This window comes from Erinaceus europaeus, chromosome 2 (genome assembly GCF_950295315.1).
Source record: "Erinaceus europaeus chromosome 2, mEriEur2.1, whole genome shotgun sequence".
Taxonomy (NCBI): domain Eukaryota; kingdom Metazoa; phylum Chordata; class Mammalia; order Eulipotyphla; family Erinaceidae; genus Erinaceus; species Erinaceus europaeus.
Window position 1 is genome coordinate 32,831,150 of NC_080163.1, and position 26,855 is coordinate 32,858,004.

Here is a 26,855-nt window from a genome sequence, read left to right on the forward strand (position 1 = left end):
TATTTCATTATCCATAGTGTGACTAATGGTCACTGCATATAACTAGTATGTATAATTAGTATTCATTTCTGATGAATGAATTCATTTCTTAGTTCATTGAGTATTCAATTATTAAGCTGTAGTAGATAATATCACAGTTTGTCAACTTTTAAAAAAATTATCATAGTTTAAATTTGATATGCATGTATACAGAACTTCTGTTATCCCAACACTCTTAACTACACTTGATGTCATCATCTATATTAGCCATTCTAAGTGCTTTAACTCGTGCTTTTAATTTGCTATTTATAAAGACTAATGAGCTTGAACACCTCCTTATAAGCTAGTTAACTATCTTTTTATGAGAAATGATTGCTCATTTCCTTTATCCATTTTACATTTGTGTTGCCCAACAATTGACTTAAAGTAGCTTCTTATTTTTAACATGATTTTTTCCTTAATTTTTTATTTAGGTATCATTGATTTATAGTATTATATGTTCTAAGTGTCTTTAGTGTTTCTATATACTACAGGGAGATTTTATTTCTCTACACAAAGAATCCTTATAAATATTTTCTCCCACTTGGTGGCATGCTTTTCATTTTGATACGAACATAGTTACATAAGTAGAAATTGTATAGTCTTATGTCATTAAATTTATAAATATATTTATGTGTAATTATTGTTTAAAATTGATCCTCCTTGAGGAGTCCCGTTTACCCCGAGGCCAAAATTCCTCATGGAAGGCAGACAAAATCCTTTGTTAGATTTATATATTTGTTTACTTATTTATTTATGTAATAATTACTGGGGCTTCACTACTCTAGACTGACATTCTTTAGACTGACATTCTTGAGGCAGAGACAGAAATAGAGACAGAGAGACAGAGGATCGAACAGAAACCATAGCACAGAAGCTTCCTCCAAAGCAACCTGGGCCACACATCCATGAAAAAGCAGTGCTTTATCCAAGTGAGATATTTTGATGCCAACCCCTACCCCCACACACAATATTTTAGTAATTAGAGGCACCTGTTTGAAATTAGGATGCATGATACAGTCACTTCAGATATTTCTTGCAAATAGGCCTTTATATTTTACAGTTTCAGAAAGAAAACCGCGGCATCTCTTATATGTTGAATTATTTCATTCTGGAACCTCTATACTAAATATGTTACTAATGCCATCTTATAACCTATCAGCACTTTAGAAAGGAGGTGTTGGTATTCATTTTTACAAATGAATACACTCAGGCTAATTAGAAGGTGTTAATACCTCAATGGAAATAATAAATGTCAAAGCTAACAGGACAGATCTAAAAATGGTTTAGTTTGTCTGATTCTAGCATCACACTCCAAAGACCAATGTTCTTTTAGATTTCATGTGTGCCAGGAATATTTTTTGGTTTGCTCACCACTGAATCATTGGTTTATGTTCATATTCAATAAGCGTATTACCTTAATAAAAATAAGCATTACATTTTGATCAGTAGAGGAACAAACTTTCTCTTCATTTTCTATGATGGTGGTACTTTTTAAAAATTCATTTCTCTGTTGCAGATAAAGGAAGACCTAGATCTAAAAAACTAACAGAGAGTGGAAGAGGGAAACGGCATTCGTACAAATTACCCCAAGAATACAACATAGAGACTGTAGTGGTTGCAGACGCAGCAATGGTTTCCTATCATGGAGCAGATGCAGCCAGGAGATTCATTCTAACCATCTTAAATATGGTAGGCAAACTTTAAAGTGCGCTTGGATTTTTTTCAAGAAAACTCAGGAAGAAATGTGTGAGTATAATGAAGTTCTTTACAAATTAACTTGCTGATATTCCTTTCTTTTACTGACATCAGAAAAAATACATTGAGCACACCTAACTGATCCATCTTAAGTAGATGTAAAAATAATTTGCACTTTCTTTTCTTTTTTTATCTTTTATTTATAAAAAGGAAACTGACAAAACCATAGGATAAGAGGGGTACAGCTTCACACAATTTGCACCTTCTAATAAAATTCTCTTATTTAATTTTTTTTTCCTCCTCCAGGGTTCTTGCTGGGCTCGGTGCCTGCACCATGAATCCACCGCTCCTGGAGGCCATTTTTTTCCCCCTTTTGTTGCCCTTGTTGTAGCTTCGTTGTGGCTATTATTATTGCCCTTGTTGACGTAATTCGTTGTTGGATAGGACAGAGAGAAATGGAGAGAGGAGGCGAAGACAGAGCAGGGGAGAGAAAGATAGACACCTGCTTCACCGCCTGTGAAGCGACTCCCCTGCAGGTGGGGAGCCGGGGGCTCGAACCGGGATCCTTACCCTGTCCCTGCGCTTTGCGCCACATGCGCTTAACCCACTGCGCCACTGCCCGACCCCCTGTTATTTAATATTTTATGTGGCAGACTGCCATCTCTATTTAATTTTTATTGCCCTTTAATTCCCTTTTATAAAATGCCTTTAGATAAAGCTAGTAAATATGTAATTATATTAGTTCATATGAATGACTCCACCAAAAGAACAATAGACTATGAAGTAGATAAAAAACAGAAGTTAGTAATTCATTAAAATCTTATGTTGAAAAACAGACACATTAGTTACTGAGTAAAACCCAATAATGCATTTTTAAAATTTTAACCTCATGTAACTTGGTTGAAAATGTATGAAATCTATAAATCTAGTTTGCTCCTGCTATCTTGTTGGTACTTACTACTATTGTGTCCTTTGAGTTAATTACATATCCTGCTGAATATGCCTTCTTGAAGGAAGAAGCAAATGGTTAGAGTGAAGTATTGTCCTTAAGGTGGAATAACAGAAATTAAAAACAAATACAGAATTTGGTGTTGGACCAGGTTGAGCACACACACTACCATGCCCAGGGGCCTGGGTCTAAGGTCCTAGACCCCATTTGCAGAAAGGAAGCTTTACAAGTTTTGAAGAAGTGATGTCTGTATCTCTCTTTCTCACTTTCTTTCTATCTCTCCTTCCACTCTCAATATTTATTTCTTATCAAATAAAAATAAATAAACTTTTAAAAAGTTATATTAAAACAAATATAAGTATTCATATATAAGTTATCATTATAATTTTAAATCATATATATTTATAATGATTGAATTATAGTTATAAGAGAAAACAAGACCTACTAATATCATTGGTTTTGTGAAGTTCCTTATAATCTATTTTTAACCTGTCATTAGACAGTTTTTCTGTGGATAGACTTGACCATATGATAGTCAGTGATTTCTGTCCATATTGACCAACCTCCTGAACACTTTGAGGATTTTGTGAATGGAAACTAACATAGCAACCAACTTCAGCTTCTAACTAGTGAGACCTATGCAACGGTGATTTTTCTGTGCCCTTTTTTTAATGTTTTCCATTATAAATTTTATGAAAGACAATCGGCTACTACATAAAAAAATTACTTTCATTTTCAGGATTGCCATACATGTCATGTTTGGGGAATCCCCATACATAATGTTTAGACACCATTAAGTAACAATAGCTTGTAACCTGGTCTTCATGGACAGCACTTAAAGAGGAGTTTTGAAAACCCATTTTCTCTTTTACAGCAGCCTAGGGGGTAAATGAATCTAAGGAATAAATTAAATTGCAAGGTGGGATAATGCAGGATGATTTTTTTTAAATAAAGATAGCTGAGAGGAGAAGGAGGATAGAGAGGCTAGGAAAGGGGCTAGGCAGTGGTGCACTGGTTAAGTGCACATAGTACTAAGGGCAAGGACCCTTGCAATTATCCAGGTTTGAGCCCCTGCTTCCCACCTATAGGGGGGAATGCTTCACATGTAGTGGAGCAGGTCTGCGGGCATCTCTTCTCTCTCTCTCTCTCTCTCTCTTTCTCTCTCTCTCTATATTTTTCTCTCTCTAACTCTATCTCTATCTCCCCTTCTCTCTCAATTTATCTCTGCCATATCCAGTAAAATGGGGAAAATGTCTTCCAAGAGCAGTGGGTTCATAGTGCTGGCACCAAGCTCCAGCAATAACCCTGGACACACACACACACACACACACACACACACACACACAGAGAGAGAGAGAGAGAGAGAGAGAGAGAGAGAGAGAGAGATTGGGACAGCACTGCTCCACCACTCTTGAAGTTTTTCCTTCAAGTGGGGTTAGGTCGTAACCCAGTCCTTGTGCATGGTAACCTATTCCATTAACTGGTGTGTGTCGAGGGCTAACACTTCATGATCGTTTTTCCTACACATAAGCAAGACTCTATTTTTTTTTTTGTGGTCTTAAAAAAAAGTCTAGGGTTGAAAACCTTAGTTATTCTCCACAGTATCATTAAAAGGCCAACCCTTTCTATAATTCACTGGGAAGCATAATCTATTGAGGTCTCAGTATCTCAGACTGTGAGGTATACATTTCCTTATATCTAAAATGGATAAACTAAGTTATCATTGCTTAATGTCTTAATAATTTAAGTAATTTTTAATATGTGGAGCTTATCAATTAAATTAACACTTCTATGTCTAGAATTTAAAGAGAATGAAGACGTGTTTCATTTTTTACTTTAGAGGTTTCATTTCCTTTCTTTTCCCTCCTTCCCCTTGTAGGTTTTTAACCTTTTTCAACACAAGAGTCTTGGTGTGCAGGTCAATCTCTGTGTGATAAAGCTTATTCTGCTCCACGAAACTCCAGTAAGAAAAACAAGATTTTTGTTTAACTAAGTGGGTGAAAAATTATGTTCAGGTACTTTCAAGTAAATGTTCGAGATATACTTTCTACTGACCTTAAATTCATAAATATCCACTGAATCACTTCAAATATATGTAAAACAGGACTTAAGTTTTGGTTAATACCTCAACTGTGTTCCAAAAATGAAGTGTTCTTAATTTCTGAAAACCTTTCAAAATATAATTTTAAACACATACACACACACACACACACACACACACACACGGTTTGCTTTATTTTAACGAGGAAGAAAGATACAAAGAGAAAGATACTGGAGGAGACAAAGACCAGAACACTATTTAGTCTAGTTTATGGTGATATGGTGGATTGAATCTGAGACTTTGGAGGCTTAGGCCTGAAAGTTGTTTTTTTTTTTTTTTAATTTTTTATTTATAAAAAGGAAACATTGACTAAACCATAGGATAAAAAAGGGTACAACTTTGCACAATTCCCACCACCACACCTCCGTATCCCATCCCCTCCCCTTATAGCTTTCCTGTTCTTGAACCCTCTGAGAGTATGGACCCAAGGTTATTGTGGGAGGCAGAAGGTTGAAGGTCTGGCTTCTGTAATTGCTTTCCCGCTGAACTTGGGCATTGACTGATCGATCCATACTCCCAGCCTGTCTTTTTCCCTAGTGGGGAAGGGCTCTGGGGAAGCAGAGCTCCAGGACACATTGATGGGGTTGTCTGTCCAGGGAAGTCTGGTTGCATTTTGGTAGCATCTGGAACCTGGTGGCTGAAAAGAGAGTTAACATACAAAGCCAAACAAATTATTGAAAAATCATGAACCTAAAGGCTGAAATAGTTTAGATGAAAAGTTGGGGGGGTGTCTCCATTTTGTAGGTAGCTAATAGGCATATTTTAGTTGTGTTCCAAAGGGTCTGTGGCTATATTAGTGTTTTTTTTTTTTTTTTTTTTTTTGCCTGAGCCTGAAATCTGATATACAGGTGGATCCAAGTTATTGTCTGGGGAAATGATGTCATGGCTGGAAAAAGAGACCAGAAAGCTGGATCAGGGAAGAGAGTAGCTCTCTAATATGGGAAGGGGGTATAAATATTGTTGACTGTAAACCCCATCAATTTGATGTGATCTGGGGCCCATAATCAGCTTAGGAGCCTATGTGACCTCTGCATCCCTCTAGATCTGAGCTCACATCATGTGGTCATGAGTAGGAACATTCCATGCTGCCCCAGTATCGGCCCATCTTCCTCAGGTGTAACATAGAGTATGTTGTCTATCCTCCCTTCAGAGGATGGGACACTCTCTACCACTATTGATCCAAGTTGAGGACAAGGTCCTCTAGGAGTCCACAAAGGGATCTGTTGTGTTGTTTCTGATAGAAATGACCGGTAACAACAGAGAGAGGGATTTATTTGAGTTCTAAGGCCTGAAAGTATTTTGTATAACCATTGTGCTATCTACCTGTCCACCAAAATCCAACTTTATTTTTTTTAATTTAAATATTTTAAAATTTTAAAATTATCTTTACTTATTAGGTAGAAACAGTCAGAAATTGAGATGGTAGGGGGAGATAGAGAGGGAAAGAGACAGAGAGATATCTACAGCACTATTTCACCACTCCCAAAGCTTTCTCCCTGCAGATGGGGACTGAGGACTCGAACTTGGGTCCTTGTGCCCTGTGACATATGCACTCAACCAGGTGCGCCACCACCCAGCCTCTACAAAATCTAATTTTAGAAAGTGGCTCTTAATAACAGTTCTATTTTTTTATTTAAACTATGGCTTTTGAATATTTTCTTATCAGTAACTCCTTCAGATGTTCTGTGGATTCATTTTAGCACTAAGCTTAATTGACTCTTCAGGGAAATCTTTCTTTTTTCATAAATTGTAGAAAGAATAATTTATTTAAGTTTAAATACTCTCCTCCTTAATATTTGATTGACCTTCACCCACCACTCAAAATAGTATTAAACTGGTTTTGTAACTATTGTGCTTTCCCAAAGTTTTTGAACTTTTATCTCAGCAAAAAATAATCCTGAATATCTTCCGGGATGTAATTAATGTTATGGTCAGCAGTCTGATCTACTAATCAAAAAGTTCCATGAGGAGGACCTAGTGGGGATGGAGTTATTATGTGGAGAACTGGGAAATGTTATCCATATACAAACTATTCTGTTTTGCTGTCAACTATACACCATTAATCCCCCAATAAAGAAATGAAAAAAAGTTTTGTGAATATTTCAAAAGACATAAAAGATCTAAAAATGACTTACCTTAAAATGCAATATCTAAAAATGATTTACCTTAAAAATGCAATATCTTTTGTTACAGGCAGATCTATACATCGGGCACCATGGGGAGAAAATGCTAGAGAGTTTCTGCAAATGGCAACATGAAGAATTTGGCAAAAAGAATGACATTCATGTAGAAATGTCTACAAGCTGGGGTGAAGATATGACTTCAGTGGATGCAGCTATCCTTATAACAAGGTAAATATGCCGTGGCTAATTAATGGCATTTCTAAATGTTTGAACATGCTATATATCATGTTATTTCCTTCACAGAATGCTTTTTATTCCAGATTTTGTGTTTCTCCCAATATTTTGGTAGTTGGCATCTCTTTCAATACCTCACTTCTAAACAGTCACACATCAGATGGTATCTCTATAAAATATTAATTTAGTTAATGAAAAGATTGTGAAGTTGATTTTTTTTGATGTTGAAAACAAACCATTGCTAATGACAATGAAAACTGATGAATTGTGGTGGATCTCTAATAGTATGAACCTATGCTGTATGCTTTATTTTAGTCAACGGCTGACAATTTTTCTGGTTTCTAACTGAGAAATAATTTCATTGAAGCCTGTAACTCATTTTGAGTTTCATTAGGAATGACTGATATTTTATACTAATCACAAACACTTGGAAAACAACAAGTGTTTTAAAAATATATGTGAAAACCTTTTAAATCATTACCTACAAATGCACTGTTGCTACTAAAGACCTTAATAAAGACTTATTGGAAGACTAAACATTATAAACACTTATAGTATTAAGATAATAATTTTATCCAAATTAAATTATAGGCTTGCATGTGATAATAAAACCACAAATGAAATTCAATTTTGAGAAGATATTCTATTCAAAATGTTGTAATAGATAGATAGATAGATAGATCCCCAAGAGGGGGAAAAAAAACTCAACCTTGCTAAAGTCTTGTGTAATGTTAAACCATAACAGATCATACACAGAAAACTACAACTAAAAAAAATTATTATTATATTCTAAGAAGAAAATCTATATGACCATGCTAAGTCAATTATTTTTTTTGCTAGGATATAAAAATATACCAGTCAAAATTAGTTTCAGTAATCATTTAGATGATTTCACAAGAAAATTAGAATGAAATACCCAGTCCACTATGTATAGGCATATATGAAACTTTAAACTCAGCAGTATAGCTCATCTAGCAGGGTGCACGCCTTGCCCTGTGTGCACTCTAGGTTTGAATCCTGACACCTACATGTGAATGCTATGGCACATAGCACTTGTTGAAGTTCTGCCTTTTGTCTTTTCTCTCTAATTGAATAACAAGTATTCTCCGGAAGCTTGTGCTCTGCAAAAACACACAAAATAAAACAAAGAAGCTTCAGCAAAATAAGCTAATGAGTGAAAGGCCAACATCACTAATAATGAAGAAATTCCAGGGGCAGGAGACACCAAGTTAAGCACGCACATTACGGTGTACAAGGATGTAGGTTCAAGACCAGGTTATCCATCTGCGGGGGGAAAGCTTCATGAGTGGTGAAGCAGTGCTACAGGTGTCTCACTGCTTCTCTTCCTCTCTATCTCCCCCCTCTCAATTCCTTTTGTCTCTATCCAATAATAAAAAATAAACATAAGAATATAAGAAATGTCAATTAAATCCACACCAAATTGAAGTTTTGAAAATATGCAGTAATGGTTTCCCTTGCTTGATGGGAGTATAAACATAGTTCAACTACTTCAGAACATAGGTGGTTTATTATTAAGTTAAATATTCACCTACTATACTAATAATGTCTGTATATAGGTGGATGGTTATATTCACATGATTGATTCCATAAAATTGCTAATGATTCAGTAGCATAGATGATTATTAAAATGATATGGAAAAGTCATATTAAAAAGATCAGATGGGTGACTCACAGAGATTTCTAGTAAAGGGAAAAAAATGGGTGGGCAGTGGCACACCTGGTTGAACACACATATGACCATGTGCAAGAACCTAGGTTTGAGCTCTTGCTCTCCAACTGCAGGAGGGGAAGCTTCATGAGTGGTGAAGCAGGTAAGTGGTGAAGCTGGTTTGCAAGTGTCTATCTCTCCTCTTTCTTTTTCTTTCCTTCCCCCTACACCCACTAAATTTCTCTCTGAAGAAGGAAATTCTATATTTGTATGCATTTTATTTTTTCATATCACCACAAATTGATTGAATGAATGAATACTACTAAATTTTAGAGTATAAGAGGTAGAAAGAAGATGGCCATGGATGAAGCAGAGCTCTGAGGTCAGTTTGATATAAATTTGAAGAGTAGTCAAGGTCTGGGTTATGCAGGACATTGTATGCCTTAGTAAGGATTTTATATTCAAGATTTAACAATGATTTAAAAGATTATAAGATAATAAAGTTATAATTCCACAACACACCTACCACTAAAGTTCCCTCCCCCCAGCATATCTCTTGGCACAATAATTACCAAAGTTTAGCTCTAATGACACCTTGATTTTTTTTTTTTTGTCTGATTTGACCCATATTTGGTTTTAGAGCTTTGGGACAGAAAGGTAATACAGTTCTCCCATTTTAAGCCGCTAAATCTGTGAATTTTCTTTTAAAAGTTTAAAAAAAAATTATTGTGGTCTGGGAGGTGGCTCTGTGGTTAAGGCACTGGACTTTCGAGCATGAGGTCCTGAGTCCAATCCCCGGCAGCATATGTACCAGAATGATGTCTGGTTTTTTTTCTGCTCCTATCTTTCTCATTAATAAATAAATAAATAAAATCTTTAAAAATATATATTTTATTGTATTATTATTTTAAAATTTCTTTATTAGGGGATTAATGGTTTATAGTTGACAGTAAAATACGATAGTTTGTGTGTGCATGACATTTCTCAGTTTTCCACATAATAATTCACCCCCCACTAGGTCCTCTTCTGCCATGATGCTCTGGACCTGAACCCCCTACCCCAGAATCTTTCACTTTGATGCAATACGCCAATGCCAGTCCAAATTCTGCTTTGTGTTTTACCTTATGTTCATGATTTTCAGCTTCTGTCTGTGAGTGAGATCATCCCATATTCATCCTTCTTTTTCTGACTTATCTTACTTAACGTGGTTCCTTCAAGGTCCATCCAAGATGAGCTGAAGAAGGTGAAATCACTATTTCTACTAGCTGAATAGTATTCCACTGTGTACATATATCACAATTTGCTCAGCCATTCATTTTTTGTTGGACTCTTGGGTTGCTTCCAGGTTTTGGCTACTACAAATTGTGCTGCTATGAACATACTATCAAAAATCTTTCTGCATGGGTGTGTTAGGTTCCTTAGGATATATCCCCAGGGGAGGAACTACAGAGTCATAGGGTAGGTCCACTTCTAGCTTTCTGAGACTTCTCCAAACTGCTCTCCACAGGAGTTGGATCAATTTACATTGATCCACCAGCAGTGTAGGTGGGTTCCTCTGTCCCCCACAACCTCTCTAGAATCTGTTGCTGCTACCTTTTCTGATGTATGACATTCTCACAGAAGTGAAGTGGTATCTCATTGTTGTCTTTATTTGCATTTCTGGTCCTTTCTTATCATCAGCAGAAAACTGATACACTCATGCTGCATCGTTTGGAAGATGAATCATCTTGAATGTATCATTGCAATCAGGTGTCTTAAATTGTCTCTTTATAGATGAACACAAGCTAATGTTTATTTAGGGTTATTAAAAGATACTTCCTCTGTATAACGGCATACACATGAACACAGATGCTGAAAAAAATCTCTTTCCTCCCCTATGAATCTATTTTTATGCGTAGAGTTGTGCCATATCACGGCTTCCAGTATTGGTGAAAGGTAGTCTGCTAGTAGGAATATTTTATTTCTAGGTGATCTAATTCCATTGGTCAAGAAAATCAAAGTATTAGTTCGAATAATTCAGGAAGAACAACCCTTATTTAGTGCAATTATAATGATGAACAGATATGTAGCTTCACTTCTATGGCTTCCTTGTCCTTGTTCATATTGGATAAACTAAATCATAGCCAGTTCAGTTTGGTGAATGCCTAGCTTAGATAATTAATGTATGCGAGGTATGCTTATGAGTAAATGAGATTTTAGTTGAACTCTTAATTTTGGTTTCAACTAAAATGAATATTTGGTTCAGAAAATAGACTCACTGCTTTGCCACATTTTGATCAAGGTTCAAGCCCTGCTACAAAAACACAGGAGGAAGTTTTGGTGCGACCTTCCCCCCTCCCCCCACCTCTTCCTATCTAACTAAAATTATTAAAATACAATGAATAACATTAGTATACTATCGGAGTTAATGTATATATTAAGATTTTTCTATGTAATAAGATGAAGTAAACTGAGCTGGTCTAGTGCTTGCTGGGTTCATAGTAACAAGAACATAAAACATCATCTTTTGACAGTCAAATCTGTGATGTCTCATGTGACTTTTCACATTTCTCTTTGAAATCATGGAGAAAGCCTAAATCTGTGTCTCTTTAAAATGCTCTCTAGTTTAGAATTTAACTTTATTACTGATAGTTGGCCCTTCAGATTTGCTGAAAAGCTATTGGGTTATGGACAACATTTCTGGAAGTTAGTCTCAACCTCCTGCCACTGGCAAGTAAGTTAAAAAATATATATAATATATAGAGATGGCAAAAATATATTAATTTGATATAAATCATAAAGTGATTTTTGAATGAATCATTTATAGATATTTCCCAAGGCACTGTAAAGCTCTTAAAATGAGACTTATTCTCAGATGCATCTTCATTCCTGGAAGTCAAAAACTGCATTTCAGTTTTTTTAAAAGTACAAATCAGAATTTAAACAGAATTATTTGCTTTCCCAGATGCCAAAATCTAAAAATGTCATCTCCCTAAATTCACATAGTGAAAGTCTCTAATGAAAACTTCAGACACACTTACCCAACATCAGGCACAAGTGAAAGTATTTGAACTCAGATCTAGGAAGCAAATAAATCCTCCCACCCCATGTTGAATCATATGACATTAAGAATATATTATTATATTATATATATATATTCATTTTCCTCTGGAAAGAAGCTAAAAATTGACCAGATGACAATGTAGCCTGATCTGAAATTTTAAAATGTTGATAACAATTTATTTTTTAATAACCCTGAGAGGTACTCTAATATTTTTGGATGAAGGACCTTGCATTTTATAAAACAATATGCCTTATTCATGCCTTCACCAAGTTAACAGAAATTGGCTGTAGGGAGGCCTCTATGTGCTCCTAACAATAAGCAGTGCATTTGTCATCATTTTATCATGATGTTTAGCTACAGATGAAGCCCCTTGTTTCACATTATGGAAATCAAATAGTTATGTTGCAGCCTTAGACATTATGATATGATGTGTTGTACATTTAGACAAAGCATATAAAATTTCTCTGTCTACATCTGAATATACTTTATACTCCGTGATTCTTGGCTCTAGGGCAAAGATTTGATTTTTATGTGGCTCTTTAATTTTCTGCATTACCATAGTGTTGAGTGACGTCTGTTATGTGTGTTTCTTTCTCCTGTTGCTTGCTGGCATAGGCAGTTGCAAAATACAACTATGCATTATTTAGTATAATTCTTTAGTCTTCTTCACCGATTCTGGGCTCCTTATCACATTATAGAAATGATTGTGTGTTATCTTTTCATTTTCTTCACAGAGGAAGCCTTTTCATTATCTTTGTATGCTCTTCTTTATCCAGTGGTTGGTATGTAAGAGGTCCTTAATAAATCATAAGAAAATTGTTAGGGTTTTATACTTCAGATAAAGGACTAATAACCAAAATACATAAAGAACTCAATAAACTTACCATCAAAAAGACCAAACAACCCTATTCTAAACTGTGGTGAGTTCATGGATAGAGACTTCACAGAGGAAGAGATTGAGTGCCAACAAACATATGAGAAAGTGCTCAAAGTCACTGACCATAAAAGAAATTCAAATAAAGACAAGAATTAGATACTGCTTTATACTTGTGAGAATGTCATACATTAAAAAGGCCAGTAGCAACAATGTTGGAGAGGATGTGGGGAGAAAGGGACACTTGCATAATATTTGCTGGAATGATCCAACCCCTGTGGAAAACAGTCTGAAGTTTCTCATAGCATTAGAAAGTGACTACCCTTTGACTTAGCCATTTCTCTCCTAGGAATTTATCCAAAGAAAACAAAAACACCTAGCAGAAGAGATCTATGTGAACCCATGTTCATAGCAGCACAGTTGTAATAGTCAAAACTTGGAAGCAACCCAGATGTCCATTATCAGAGGAGTTGCTAAAAAATTGTGGTATATATAATGAAATGATATACAGCTGTTAAAAATGATTTTAAAAAAATCCCTTCCTTTGGATCATCTTTGATGAAACTTGAAGGCATCATGTTAAATGAGATAAGCCAAAAAGAGAAGGACAAATACTGAATGATCTCACATACAGCAGGAAATTAAGAACTAGGGACAGAGAGGAAAAAAACAAAGTTAAACTTGGATGGAGTATAGTGTCTTGCACAGAAAAAAAAAAAAAAGAAAAAAGGAGCTGAAAGAGGGGTGAGGAAAAGTGGGCAGCACCTTGAAGGCTTGCTGCACAATAGTGTAGAAGGACCTTAATGGTTAGTTGTAATGTTCTGTAAGGAACTCTCATTGGGGGATGAGAAACTGTACCCATGTGTTAAAAATTGCACAGTACGCCACTAGCTCCCCTGTGATATGGGGGTGGGGGGGTAACAATTGTTAAGGGGAGTGTGCCACTTAGGAATAGAGAAGGCTGCTTTATGGTTGTATATTTAGATGTGCCCCTAGAATTGTCCAGTGTCTAATATACCCACCTCAGCATGCTGTTCCTGTGATTAATTTGATTTCTATGATTTCTTATGTAGAGGCATGCCAAATATATCTGCTAATTTACTTGTAGCAAAAATGTCAGCATACTTTCATTCCTCCTCGCCTGTAATTACAGCATCTGCATATCTTACACTATCAGGAGGATATGTTTTCCTTTATCATTCAGTGTTAGTTTTTTTTTTAATTTTTTATTTAAGAAAGGATTAGTGAACAAAAACATAAGGTAGGAGTGGTACAACTCCACACAATTCCCACCACCCAATCCCCATAACCCACCCCCTCCCCTGATAGCTTTCCCATTCTCTAACCCTCTGGGAGCATGGACCCAGGGTCATTGAGGGTTGCAGAAGGTAGAAGGTCTGGCTTCTGTAATTGCTTCCCCGCTGAACATGGGCATTGACTGGTCGGTCCATACCCCCAGTCTGTCTCTCTCTTTCCCTAGTAAGGTATGTCTCTGGGGAAGCTGAGTTCCAGAACACATTGGTGGGGTCTTCAATCCAGGGAAGCCTAGCCAGCATCCTGGTGGCATCTGGAACCTGGTGATTGAAAAGAGAGTTAACATATGAAGCCAAACAATTTGTTGAGCAATCATGGATCCCAAGCTTGGAATAGTGGAGAGGAAGTGTTAGGGAGGTATTCACTGCAAACTCTAGTGTACTTCTGCTTTCAGGTATATATTTTGCAGTAGTTTATGGATACGTGTGCACATAAGCTCTCTCTCACAGAAACTGGTGTATATCTAGGTTATGGGACTTTGTTAGAAAGTGAACCACCTGAGATGAAATTAGAGTGTTCTATAAAAGGAAAGGTCTCACCCGAGTAATGAAGCTGAAGGGTTGTCATTCCACACGTGAAGTCTCTGGACACAGTCTGAGGTGAAGCATGTTGAGGTGGCAATCGTTGCACGTTGGTTAGGTTGTGATCAGCGGATGCAATATTATTTGATATGGATTGGGAGAGGCATACGGGAAAGTGGGCCCTATCCAAGGGTACCAGGACTGGGGAAAGTAGGGGCTCTATAGTGGAGATGTGAGGTTCCTGCTGTCTTAGAGTTCAAAAAGACAATCGATAGTTAATGTTATCATCACATTATTTGGTAATTGGGTTAACTTTGAAAAGTCCTTTTGTTAGGGTTTGCTGTACAGTACCCAGTATCTTGTATATAGCTGTGCTAATAGATGCTTCTAATCTACTTGGTCTAGGCTTTTGAGAGAGTCCGCATATCAAATACACAGCCTATATATTAAAAAGATTCAGTTTGTGTTATGAGACATACAACTGATTTCCCCCCTCATATTAATTAACTACTGATTTATATGTCTATATTTTGCTAGGAGTGTACATGAACACTATTCCCACCACCAAAAGACTGTGACCCATCCCTCCCACCCACTCCCACCCCCCACTGGCCCAGGAAGCTGCATGTTTACCCCTCACCACAGGGTTTTTACTTTGGTGCCCTACTTACAATTTGGTTAGGTCCTGCTTTTAGTTTCCCTTTCAGATCTTCTTACTCAACTTCTGTTGATGAGTGGGATCATCCCATACTCATCTTGATCTTTCTGACTTAGCTCACTTAACATAATTCCTTCTAGCTCTGTCCAAGATGGGTCAGCGAAGGTGGGTTCATTGTTCTTGATAGCTGCATAGTATTCCATTGTGTATATATACCACAGCTTTCTCAGCCACTCATCTGTTGTTGGGCACCTGGGTTGCTTCCAGGTTTTAGCTATTATGAATTGTGCTGCTATGAACATAGGAGTACACACCTCTTTTTGGTTGGGTGTTATGGAGTCCTTGGGGTATAACCCCAGGAGAGGAATTACTGGGTCATATGGAAGGTCCTTGTCTAGCCTTCTGAGAGTTTTCCAGACTGCTCTCCACAGAGGCTGGACCAATTTACATTCCCACCAGCAATGTAAAAGGGTTCCTCTGTCCCCACATCCTCTCCAGCATTTGTTGCTGCTGTCCTTTTTGATGTATGCCATTCTTACAGGAGTGAGGTGGTATCTTAGTGTTGTCTTAATTTGCATTTCTCTGACAATCAGTGACCTAGAGCAGTTTTTCATATGTTTGTTAGCCTTTTGGATCTCCTCTGTGGTGAATGTTTTGTTCATTTCCTCTGCCCATTTTTGGATGGGGTCATTTGCTTTTTTGCGGCTAAGTTTGCTGAGCTCTTTATATATTTTGGTGATTAGTTTCTTGTCTGATGTATGGCATATGAAGATCTTCTCCCATTCTGTGAGGGGTCTCTCTGTTTGTTTAATAGTTTCTTTGGATGTGCAGAAGCTTTTCAATAGTATTCAGTATACAAGTCTTTCACTTCTTTGGTCAACTTTATTCCTAGGTATTTGATTGATTTTGCTGAAACAGTAAATGGGAGTGATTTCTGGATGTCTTCTTCTTCAGATTTAGTGTTTGCATAAAGAAATGCCACTGATTTTTGTACATTGATTTTGTAGCCTGATACCTTGCTATATTGCCTAATAACTTGCAGTAATTTTCTACTGGATTCTTTAGGTCTTTCTATGTATACTATCATATCATCTGCAAATAGTGAGAGCTTGACTTCTTCCCTTCCAATCTGTATCCCTTTGATTTCTTTCTCTTGCCTGATTGCTATGGCAAGAACTTCCAATACTATGTTGAAGAGTAAGGGTGACAGTGGACAGCCCTGTCTAGTCCCCGATCTGAGGGGGAATGCTTTCAGCTTCTGTCCATTGAGTATGATGTTGGCTGTAGGTTTGCTATATATCAACTCCACTATCTTGAGGAATTTCCCATCTATTCCCATTTTTTGTAGAGTTCTGAGCATGAATGGGTGTTGGATTTTGTCAAAAGCTTTCTCTGCATCTATTGAGGTAATCATGTGGTTTTTGGCTTTGCTTTTATTGATGTGGTGAATGACATTGATTGACTTACGGATGTTGAACCAGCCTTGCATTCCTGGGATGAATCCCACTTGGTCATGATGAACAATCTTTTTGATGTGTTGCTGTATCCGGTTGGCGAAGATCTTGTTTAATATTTTGGCATCTATGTTCATCAGAGATATTGGTCTGTAGTTTTCCTTTTTTGTTCTGTTCCTATCAGCTTTTGGTATCAGGGTGATGTTGGCTTCATAAAAGGTGGAAGGGAGTATTCCTGTTTCTTCAATCTTATGGAATAGCTTAAGAAGTATGGGTATTAACTGTTTCCTGAAAGTTTTGTAGAATTCGTTTGTGAAGCCATCTGGTCCAGGACTTTTGTTGTTGGGGAGATTCTTAATAATGGTTTCAATTTCTTTGTCTGTGATTGGTGCATTTAGATTTTGTAGTTCTTCTTGGTTCAGTTTTGGAAGTGCATAGGTTTCTAGGAATTGTTCCATTTCTTCCAGATTCTCTAGCTTGGTGGCATATAGTTCTTTATAGAAGTTTCGCAGGATTCTCTGGATTTCTGTGGTGTCAGTTGTGATATCTCCTGCATCGTTTACAATTCTATTAATTTGAGTCTTCTCTCTTTTTTGTTTGGTGAGTCTGGCTAGGGGTTTGTCAATTTTGTTTAATCTTTCAAAGAACCAACATTTGGCTTCATTGATTGTGCCGCCCCATCACGACCACCAGAGAGACTGACAAAGTCATCTCCTCTGAACCTGCATTCAGACTTCAAAGAAGCTGGGCAGAAGGACGGGAATGGGTCGACGCATTCTCCCCCCGTTATTGCTACAAACAATTATACTGTCACAATTGATTAATAATGCTTTGGCAGTGCCTGGTGGGAATGGAGAGTCAAAAGCACCCCCTCTCCCTTACACAGGAGCATATTTGAAAGTTACATTATGAAAGTGGAGAAGGTGGGTCAGCATAGACGGACAAAACAAGTCATGTTATGACTTGCCCCTCATAGAAACAATACAGAGATTGAGGCCTCCCAGGTACAAGTTGACATATTGAAACAAAGAAAGATTAATAGTTAAACTGTACCAGACCTAGATGAGCAGTGGTCCACGACTAGGCAAAGATCTGTACGCCCCCATAGAAGATTAATGGTAGAGATAGCCCTCAGCAAAAGTCTAAAACAATTCTGGGTATGACCTCCCCTGGGAACAGAACGATACAAAGTATTGTACCCATTCTTTACAGTTATGGGGGAATAACATGTAGCCTGCCAAAGCCACAAGACTATTGTTACTTCTTTATGAGCTGGTTGCTTAGGCAACCTGAATGTAACCTGAAAAAGGTATAAAAGCTAATGCAGTTTCACTATTAAAACGAGTCCAGATTCACCCTCCAATAGAGTGTGGTGTCTATCTGTTCTCCCTCGCCGACTCCTGACCCACCTGGGAGGTTGCCTTCAAGACCCCTGACCCTCCTGCTGCTTGTCCACTGAGTGGTCCGCGGCAATTGATCTTTTGTATGGTTCTTTTATTTTCGATGTTGTTTATTTCTGCTCTAACTTTAGTGATTTCTGTCCTTCTGGTTGCTTTAGGGTTCCTTTGTTCCTCTTCCTCTAAGTCCTTGAGGTGTGTAGTAAGGTCGTTCATTTGGGCTTCTTCTTGGTGTTTAATATTTGATTGTATGGTTATAAGTTTCCCTCTCAGTACTGCTTTAGCTGTGTCCCAAATATTTTGATAGGTTGTGTCTTCATTTTCATTAGTTTCCAGGAACATTTGAATTTCCTGTTTGAGTGAGTCTCTGACCCAGTGGTTCTTAAGGAGCATGTTGTTTAGTTTCCAAATTCTATGTCTTTTAATAATTTTCTGTTTGTTGTTAAATGTTAGTTTTACTCCACTGTGGTCTGAGAAGATACTTGGGATGATTTCAATGCTCTTGAATTTATTGATGCTGTCTTTGTGGTCTATCCTTGAGTATGTGTTATGTGGATTTGAAAAGAAGGTGTATTCCAGTTTTTTGGGGTGGAGGAGTCTGAAAATGTCCAAGAGGTCTAGTCTGTCAATCTCTCCATTCAATTCTCTTGTATCTTTATTGGGTCTCTGCTTTGTTGATCTGTCTAAGTGTGAGAGTGGGGTATTGAAGTCTCCCACTATTATTGTATTACTATTGATGTATTTTTGAAATTCTTTCAGTAGATGCTTAATGTATTTAGATGGTCCCTCATTGGGTGCATAGATGTTAATAATTGTTAAGTCTTCTTGGTTTATTGATCCTCTAATCATTATGTAATGTCCTTGCCTATTTTTTATTACTTTATTTAACTTAAAATCTATCGTGTCTGAGATGAGAATGGCTGTTCCTGCCCTTTTTTGTGGACCGTTAGCCTGTATGATAGTTTTCCATACTTTCACTTTACGTCTGTGTTTATCTTGTTGTGATAGATGGGAATCTTGCAAGCAGCATATGGTTGGGTTATGTTTTCTGATCCATCCCCCCACCCTGTGCCTTTTGATGGGTGAGTTTAAGCCATTGACATTTATTGATATTATGGATTTAATGTATTGTAGTCAGTGTTAGTTTTGAGCCACAAATTCTGGCTTTGCTTTAGCTCAGAAACAGAAGAGATATCTTTTAGAATTTTCAATTTTTGATAGGAGATTTAAAAATATCAGAATCAGAGAAAGTTCTAGAGAATCAGGTATTAAAAGAGACAGTGTAGAGAAACTAGAAACCTCAACCAGTCGGTGTTTCAGAGTCACTCAGAGCTCTCTTATTCTATTATCCATTCCTATAAGGTAGACTCTGAATAAGTTTGATAATTTAGATCCTCTAAAGAAGTGAATTTGAGTGTTTGGAAGCCAGTAAGTAGAAAATAGAATGTATTTGAAAGTGGCTTCCCAAATAGGAAATGTTGGGATTTGTGGATAGTAAGAGTTTACCTTAAGAATTACCAAGGAACCACTGGATCTCTTTTTTAAAAATTTGAGTAGTGCTTCCAGACTTTATTTGTTACTTAATTTTAAGGTTTTCTTGGGGTCTTGATAGTTTACAGTACAGTTGCTGACAAATACACACAATTTTTCATTTCACTATAATAGGTGTCTACAAAACACTCACACCCTCAACTTTGGTCCTTTTCCATCTTTTTTTAAATTAGTAATTTAATATTGATTTAAAATTACATGTCAACAGGGGTATAATTCCATACCATTCCCACAACTAGAGTTCTGAATACCCAGTCCATCCACTGTAAGCTATAGCAGATTGCCTAAGGTTTCAGAAATGGGTTAACTATTATTTATACACCTGTCTGTCTATATTTGTATATAATTGCTCCCCTTTTTAAGAAGGACCCATCTTCTCTTCCCCTCCAAGCTACATATAACCCTTTTACTACATCCATATGACCCTCTCTTTTTCCTAATCTCTCTCTGGGTCCTGATGGAGTTAGATTTTGGAGTACTTATCCTCTTTCTCCTTCTCCCCCACTGTAGTATGGATCAAACTTCTTTTTTGGGGGTGTAAAATTAAGTTCTGGCTTTTGTAATTGCTTATCTGCTGGGCATGGGCATTAAAAGGTTGATCCATACTCCCAGCTTGTTTCTATCTTTGCCTAGTGGGGTAGGGGTCTGAGTGGGACAAAATGATTAATGAACAGAAGCCAAAAAGTAGGAACAGAGCAGATGAGATTAGGGGTCTTAGAGTGGAAGAAATCTAGAAATCTCATTTTAGGCATGTTCCTAGGGGCCCACCACTATTGTAGTTTCTGCTTGAGTTTGATAGCTAACATGAAGTTGGATAAAAGTATTGTCTAAGAAAATGGTGTCCAAACAGAGAAAAAGCTAGAAAGTTGGATTAGGGCAGATAGTAGTCCCCATTGTTGAAAAATATATATCTATGAATAAAATAAACTGTTTACCCCATCCACCCGACCTCTGTAACCTCTAAGTCCAGGTCTGTCTGAGCTGGTTTACCACAGCTGGGAACATTATAAGCTGCACTCACTTCAGGACCAGTCTTCCTGGAGTGGTAGAGCAGGATACCCCACCTTCCCTTTGGAGACTGGGGTATTCCATACCATTACTGCTTTATGGTGAAAGCAAGGTCTTGGGAAGGCCCATAAGAGGGCTTATGATGGCATTTCTGATGGAAGTGACTAGTGATGATGGAGAGAGGGGGTCCTTTTCCATCTGCATGCAATAGGATCTCAGTGCTGCCTCTCCTCTCAGCTCTCTCCCTCCCCTTATTCCCAGCATCCTTTGCTTTAGTGCAATACATTAAACCCGATTATTTATTTATTTATTTATTTATTTCCTTTTTGTTGCCTTTGTTGTTTCCATTGTTGTTGTAGTTATTATTGCTGTTGATGTCGTTGTTGGATAGGACAGAGAGAAATGGAAAGAGGAGGGGAAGACAGAGAGGGGGAGAGAAAGACAGACACCTGCAGACCTGCTTCACCGCCTGTGAAGCGACTCCCCTGCAAGTGGGGAGCCGGGGGCTCAAACCGGGATCTCAATGCCACTCCTTGTGCTTTGCGCCACGTGTGCTTAACCCGCTGTGCTACCGCCAGACTCCCTGAACCTGATTTTTTAAACCTTTGATTGTAACTATAAGATAAGGTGTTTCCTGATGGCTGTTCTGTTTTTCTTGCTTTATAAGGTTTTAGTTCTGTATATTGAATATAAAAGATAATGTGAACCATTATTTTAACTTAAAACGATAGCTTGAGTTACGTTCTCATACCATTTATGAGAAAATTTCAGTTTGTATGTTTATATATATCTAATTTTCTTTCTGATTTTGCCATATATTTTCAGAAAAATCATTTTTATATTGAAAAGCATGAATGTTTAGAAAACCTAATATGTTGGATAGTATCAATATCTAGCTATTATATGTTTTTGAAAAACTAGCAAAGATGACTCTGTTTGCAATGTCCAGTTGGAACAACAGACTTTTAAAGCATGTGCAAGCAATGTTGACTGAAATGATTACATAGGACCAGAGTCCTTTGATACCTACTTTTAGTAAAAGTGTGATTTGATGAAAGCTCTGCCCACAAGCATAGGTTGTCAGCAGGAAGAATTCTTTCTCTCAGTCATGACCCAAGTGTAGACGAATATAGTCCCTTTTGGTACTCATTACTATAGATATGAGTCCAACATTGAAGCATTTAGTGAAAGCATATGTAAAACTCTTCTGTAGGGCCCTTCTTTCAAATTCTACAGTGCAAGGAAACCATTAATAAAAGTCAACTAAATGAACTCACAATAGAGTTCTGAAATACCAAATGGCCACATCTTCCATTGTAAAAGCCAAAAATCATAATAAAGGATATTCTAAAAAGCTCATAGGGATTACAAAAAGCATGTTCACATGACTAAAAGCATACAGTTCTAAACATGAGAATGTGATGTTTTGGTGGGGGAAAGCAGTTGACTTGAAAATTGAGAAATAAAACAGCCACAAAAGAAAAATCAATCATATTCTTAAATTCTCAAGTCCTGAATTGAGAAGTAGGTTAGATGCAACTCCAAAGAGCACTAGTGAATTGGATAATCAATCCGCAGCAATTTCCCAGAAAGCTGAGTAGAGTGTTCAAAAGATGGAAACATAAAGAGTACTTGAGAATTACAGGCATCAGAATGAGAAAAGCCAACATGAATCTAAAGGATTTTTAAAACAGAGAACATGTGAGTTAGCTAAACAGAAAATTGTAAAGGTTTTTGTGTGTGTTAATGGATCTTCAAATTGAAAAATGTGTCAAGTATCAAAGAAAACTGAAATACCTAGACACATCTTGGTGGGATTGCCAAACTACAAAGATGAAATAAACCATATCATCTGCCATTTATACCTCAATAAAAAGTTGCCAGATGATTATGCTTAGTAAAATATGTAAAGAGATGAAAGACAGCTACCAGATGGTTTTACTCATATACAGAATCTGGAGAAATGATACACATGAACTTGCAAACAAAGCAAAGCAAAGGAAAACAAAACAAAGCAAAACAAAACAAAACAAAATAACCAGAAGCAAGCAAACTTCTAACACTTGTGAGAAATATGGTGGTTATCTTTGGGAGGCGAGAGGATGGTGAGTGTGGTGTGGAACTATACACTGTAACCTTACAATCTTGTAATCCACTATTAATGACAAATAAAATGAAAAAATAAATTAACCAGAAGCCAATGCATGAAAAAAAAACATACTGTTGATTGTCTATGTCTAATGTGTACTTATCAATGCTAGGGAAAAAATTAGTTACTTTTAATTAAAGGTCAGTGGAGTCAACCTAAAATTCTAGTCTCAGTTACTTTTACATTATGAATAAGCCTAAAGTAATGAAAATGAAGTTGACTGGAATGCTTGACTATTTTTAGTTCCACTAAAAGAGACACTGAAGAATGTACTTAAAGAATAGTGATGTAAAATACTACTGAGAAATTGTGAATATAGTAAATTTCAGGAACCACTGTTTAGAAAAATGCCTAATTTAAAATTTAAAAATTACAAATGAAATTGTAATTGTTTTAAATACTTTACATATATTTAATCATTTAAACTGCATACAGGATCTATTAAATAACATAATGTGTACAATAGTCTATATGATAGGTATCAATATAATCCTGCTTTATTTTTTTATTATTTTATTGTGGAGTTAAAGATTTAAAGAACAGTTGATGAAATGTGAGTACAATTTTTTTTTAAATGACACTGACCTTTTAATTAATTTGATTGAAGTCCTAGAAGTTTGTGTTGTGTAAACTCAAAAATTAGTCTAAAGAAAGATAAAAATGTATGTTCCCACATAGTCTGCCTTCAAATCTCATGATCTCTAAAGGAGTGTACTCTTAAGAAATGGTAACATAGGGAGTCGGGCAGTAGCGCAGTGGGTAAAGCGCACGTGGTGCAAAACGCAAGGACTGGCCTAACTACAACAATAAAAAAGGAATATATAAACATTATATAAAAAAAGAAATGGTAACATAAAAAGAGAAAATTATCAAATATTATGTCCATGGTAAAGATGCCACTTATGTAAAAATACCAATTCCCTTCATGCTCTGTTTATAATAACTACTGCCAGCCTTTAAATGTTTTCAAATCAAATAATAAAAGGTATTTAAATTGTTTTGAAAAAATTTTAATCTACAGTATGAGAAATAGGTTTTTATATATGAAGTAAAGATTTTATAATATTTTATAGGTAAGAAACTATGCCCCAATAACAGATACTATTCTTTTTGTTACAAAAAATGAAAAGCTATAAAATACAAAGCAAGACAGAATTTTACTTTTGAAATCTTGTCTATGAAACAGGATACTATTTCAACATTGGAGTTGGTATAAATACATCAGTGAAACTCAATCTCATCTTTTCCTTAGAATTCATCATTACTTAATCTTATTTTCAGTTTCATAGTATTCTTGAAGAGCAAGAGAATGATTTAATTATTCATGATGACTAAAATCGGTCACCTAATACCTAGTTTGTGGAAGAGTTTATATTTTAATGTTCTGTTTTTCTTTCTAGGAAAGATTTCTGTGTACACAAAGATGAACCATGTGATACAGTTGGTAAGTGTCCACAACAACTTTCATACTTTAGAGGAGTTCTGGGAACCTTGAAAAAATTATTTGTTTAAATATAGGAAATTATTTTGTGCATGCTGGTTTTAGTAGAGTATGTTTAGTATGTTCCTTTGTTTAACTGGAAGGATAGATAAGTAGGCAGGACTTAATAAGTACAGGAAAGGAGAACACAAAGTAAAATGTGGACTGGGAATAGTGTATTCCACCAAAGCAAAGAACTCTTGGCTAAGAGGGGAAGGACTGGAAGAGCACTGTGGGGTCTTGGTACATAAGAGAAATTGTGCCAATGACTGCATTGTAAATCATCACCTGCCCCAAATTAAAACAAAAAAGAAGAAATAATAAAAATTAACAGGATATGGCACTTAAAATATCATGAAGAAACATAATGCTATCCTTGAATTTCAGGAAAAATGAAGTTTAATTTCAATTATAAGTGACAAATGTTTATCTACCAATATCACTACTGAAATTAACAACTTTTGATGACAGAATAATATTCCCCAAAGATTCATGTTCTAGTTTCTGGAATCTAGAGATTCATTAGGTTATATAACAAAGGAAAATTAATATAATATAATATAATATAATATAATATAATATAATATAATATAATGTAATGTAATGTAATGTAATGTAATGTAATGTAATGTAATGTAATGTAATATAATATAATATAATATAATATAATATAATATAATATAATATAATATAATATTACAAAGGAATGTTATGCAGACTTGCCCTGATGTGCTCTGTTTAATCATAATTGTTCTTAAAATTAGCAGAAAGGGATGGTAAAAGTCTTACTTGGATAATGTACTGTGCTTTCATGTCTAAGGCTCAAGTTCAAGTCTGGCCTCCATGGCATTTAAGGAAGTTATGGTACTGTGTTTATTTTTTTTTCTCTCTATTCTTGTTGGTATCTATCTTTAAAAATAGGGAGAGAGGAAGAGGAGATAGCATATTAAATATGGAGTTAAATTGTTAAAATCATGAGGAGAACTAGGTGACTAAATATATCAATATTCAATAATAGTGAGGTACCTAGTTCAGAATTCAACAGGTCTAGCAAATATGCGAGACATACGGAGAAAAATCATAGGGCTATCTTACAATTCAGTAAAGAAGACATAAATCAGTGACTTTCAGTTGTAAAAGACTAAAAATAATACAAATATCAATTTCCTCAAATTGATTTATTGATGTAATATTTTACTTGAAAACTCTTATAGGATATTTGGAGTAAGCTTAACATACCAGTCCCAGATCTTACATGGAAAAACATGGATGAGTGAGGAAGAAGTGTGGGAGGATAATATGCTGATTCTGATAGTAAGATATAATTTGTAGAAATAGAACAGTGCAGATGCAAATATCTGAGAAATTGACAGGTAAGACAGAAAAGTAGGAAAGAATACAAATCATTTAAAATTGATAATATGCATGGAAAATTAAAATGAATACCATATAATTTAATTTTTTAAACCAAGAAAGCAGATAACTAATTTTTTTGATGTAGGGGCAGATTTATGTTAAAAGGACACAATAGTGGTATTTCAACATTTTTCTTTATTATTATTGGATAAAGACAGAGAATTTGAGTGGGGAGAGGGAGAAAGAGAGGAAGATAGAGAGACAGACACCTGCAGCCCTGCTTCACCACTCATGAAGCGTGCTCCCTCAAAGTGGGGACCAGGGACTTCAACCTGGGTCCTTGCACACTGTAATGTATGCATTTAACCAGGTGTGCCATTACCTGGCCCCACAAGAATGGTATTTCATAAATAAAATGTCCAATGAGTTCAACTATGTTAATAATTAAATATTCTGTGTATTGAAAGATGTGAGGAGAGAAGGATAAACTCCTGCAGACCTGCTTCACTGCTTGTGAAGCGACTCCCCTGCAGGTGGGAAGCCAGGTGCTCGAACTTGGATTCTTAATGCCAGTCTTTGCACTTTGCGCCATGTGGGCTTAACCCGCTGTGCTACAGCCCGACTCACAAAACCAGATTTCTATCATGAAAAATAATTCATGAACTTAAAGGCGTCTTTAATTGTCATTTTTTGACAATTTCAGATATGCCACTGTTTTCTATACCACTACAAAGAAAGGGGAAAATGTGCTAAATTATGGTTGTAGACATTGTTATTTCTAAGACATATCACAGTATGAAATAATGTGAATCTTAGAATTAGTGATGCAAGATTTCCACAATAAAATCAACAAATCATTGGAGCTAAAATATTAGAGATAATTTCTATAAATCAAACAAATAAGCTAGTAGGTATTACAAATAGGACAGAAGATACAAATAGCCATTCTAGATGTGAGTGCAAAGGTTATTCATTTTTAAAAAGCAAAGATAGCATCCTCATTAAGTGAAATATATATTCAAATTTCAGAGATTTCTTTTATTTTTTTTAATGAAAGAGATACAAAAAGTTGCACGTACAAACACAAGAGAGATAGAGAGAGACAGAGACAGAGAGACAGAGACCAGAGCATTGCTCAGTTCTTGCTTATGGTGGTGTACAGGGCTTGAACATGGGACCTCAAAGTCTCAGGCATGAATGTCTTTTGCATAACCATTATGTTATCTCTCCAGATCTGCAGAGAGATTTCTATCAATGA

General features: G+C 36.1%; 1 protein-coding gene across 1 annotated transcript in view; it reads left to right on the forward strand.

The window, feature by feature from the left end:
- Nucleotides 1-26,855, forward strand: part of ADAMTS19 (ADAM metallopeptidase with thrombospondin type 1 motif 19) — a 224,764-nt gene that overhangs the window by 49,076 nt on the left and 148,833 nt on the right. The window contains exons 4-7 of the mRNA XM_007528006.2: nt 1,538-1,710; nt 4,545-4,628; nt 6,960-7,117; nt 24,162-24,205. Coding sequence (XP_007528068.2) covers nt 1,538-1,710; nt 4,545-4,628; nt 6,960-7,117; nt 24,162-24,205 — 459 coding nt within the window. The remainder of the gene's footprint in view (nt 1-1,537; nt 1,711-4,544; nt 4,629-6,959; nt 7,118-24,161; nt 24,206-26,855) is intronic.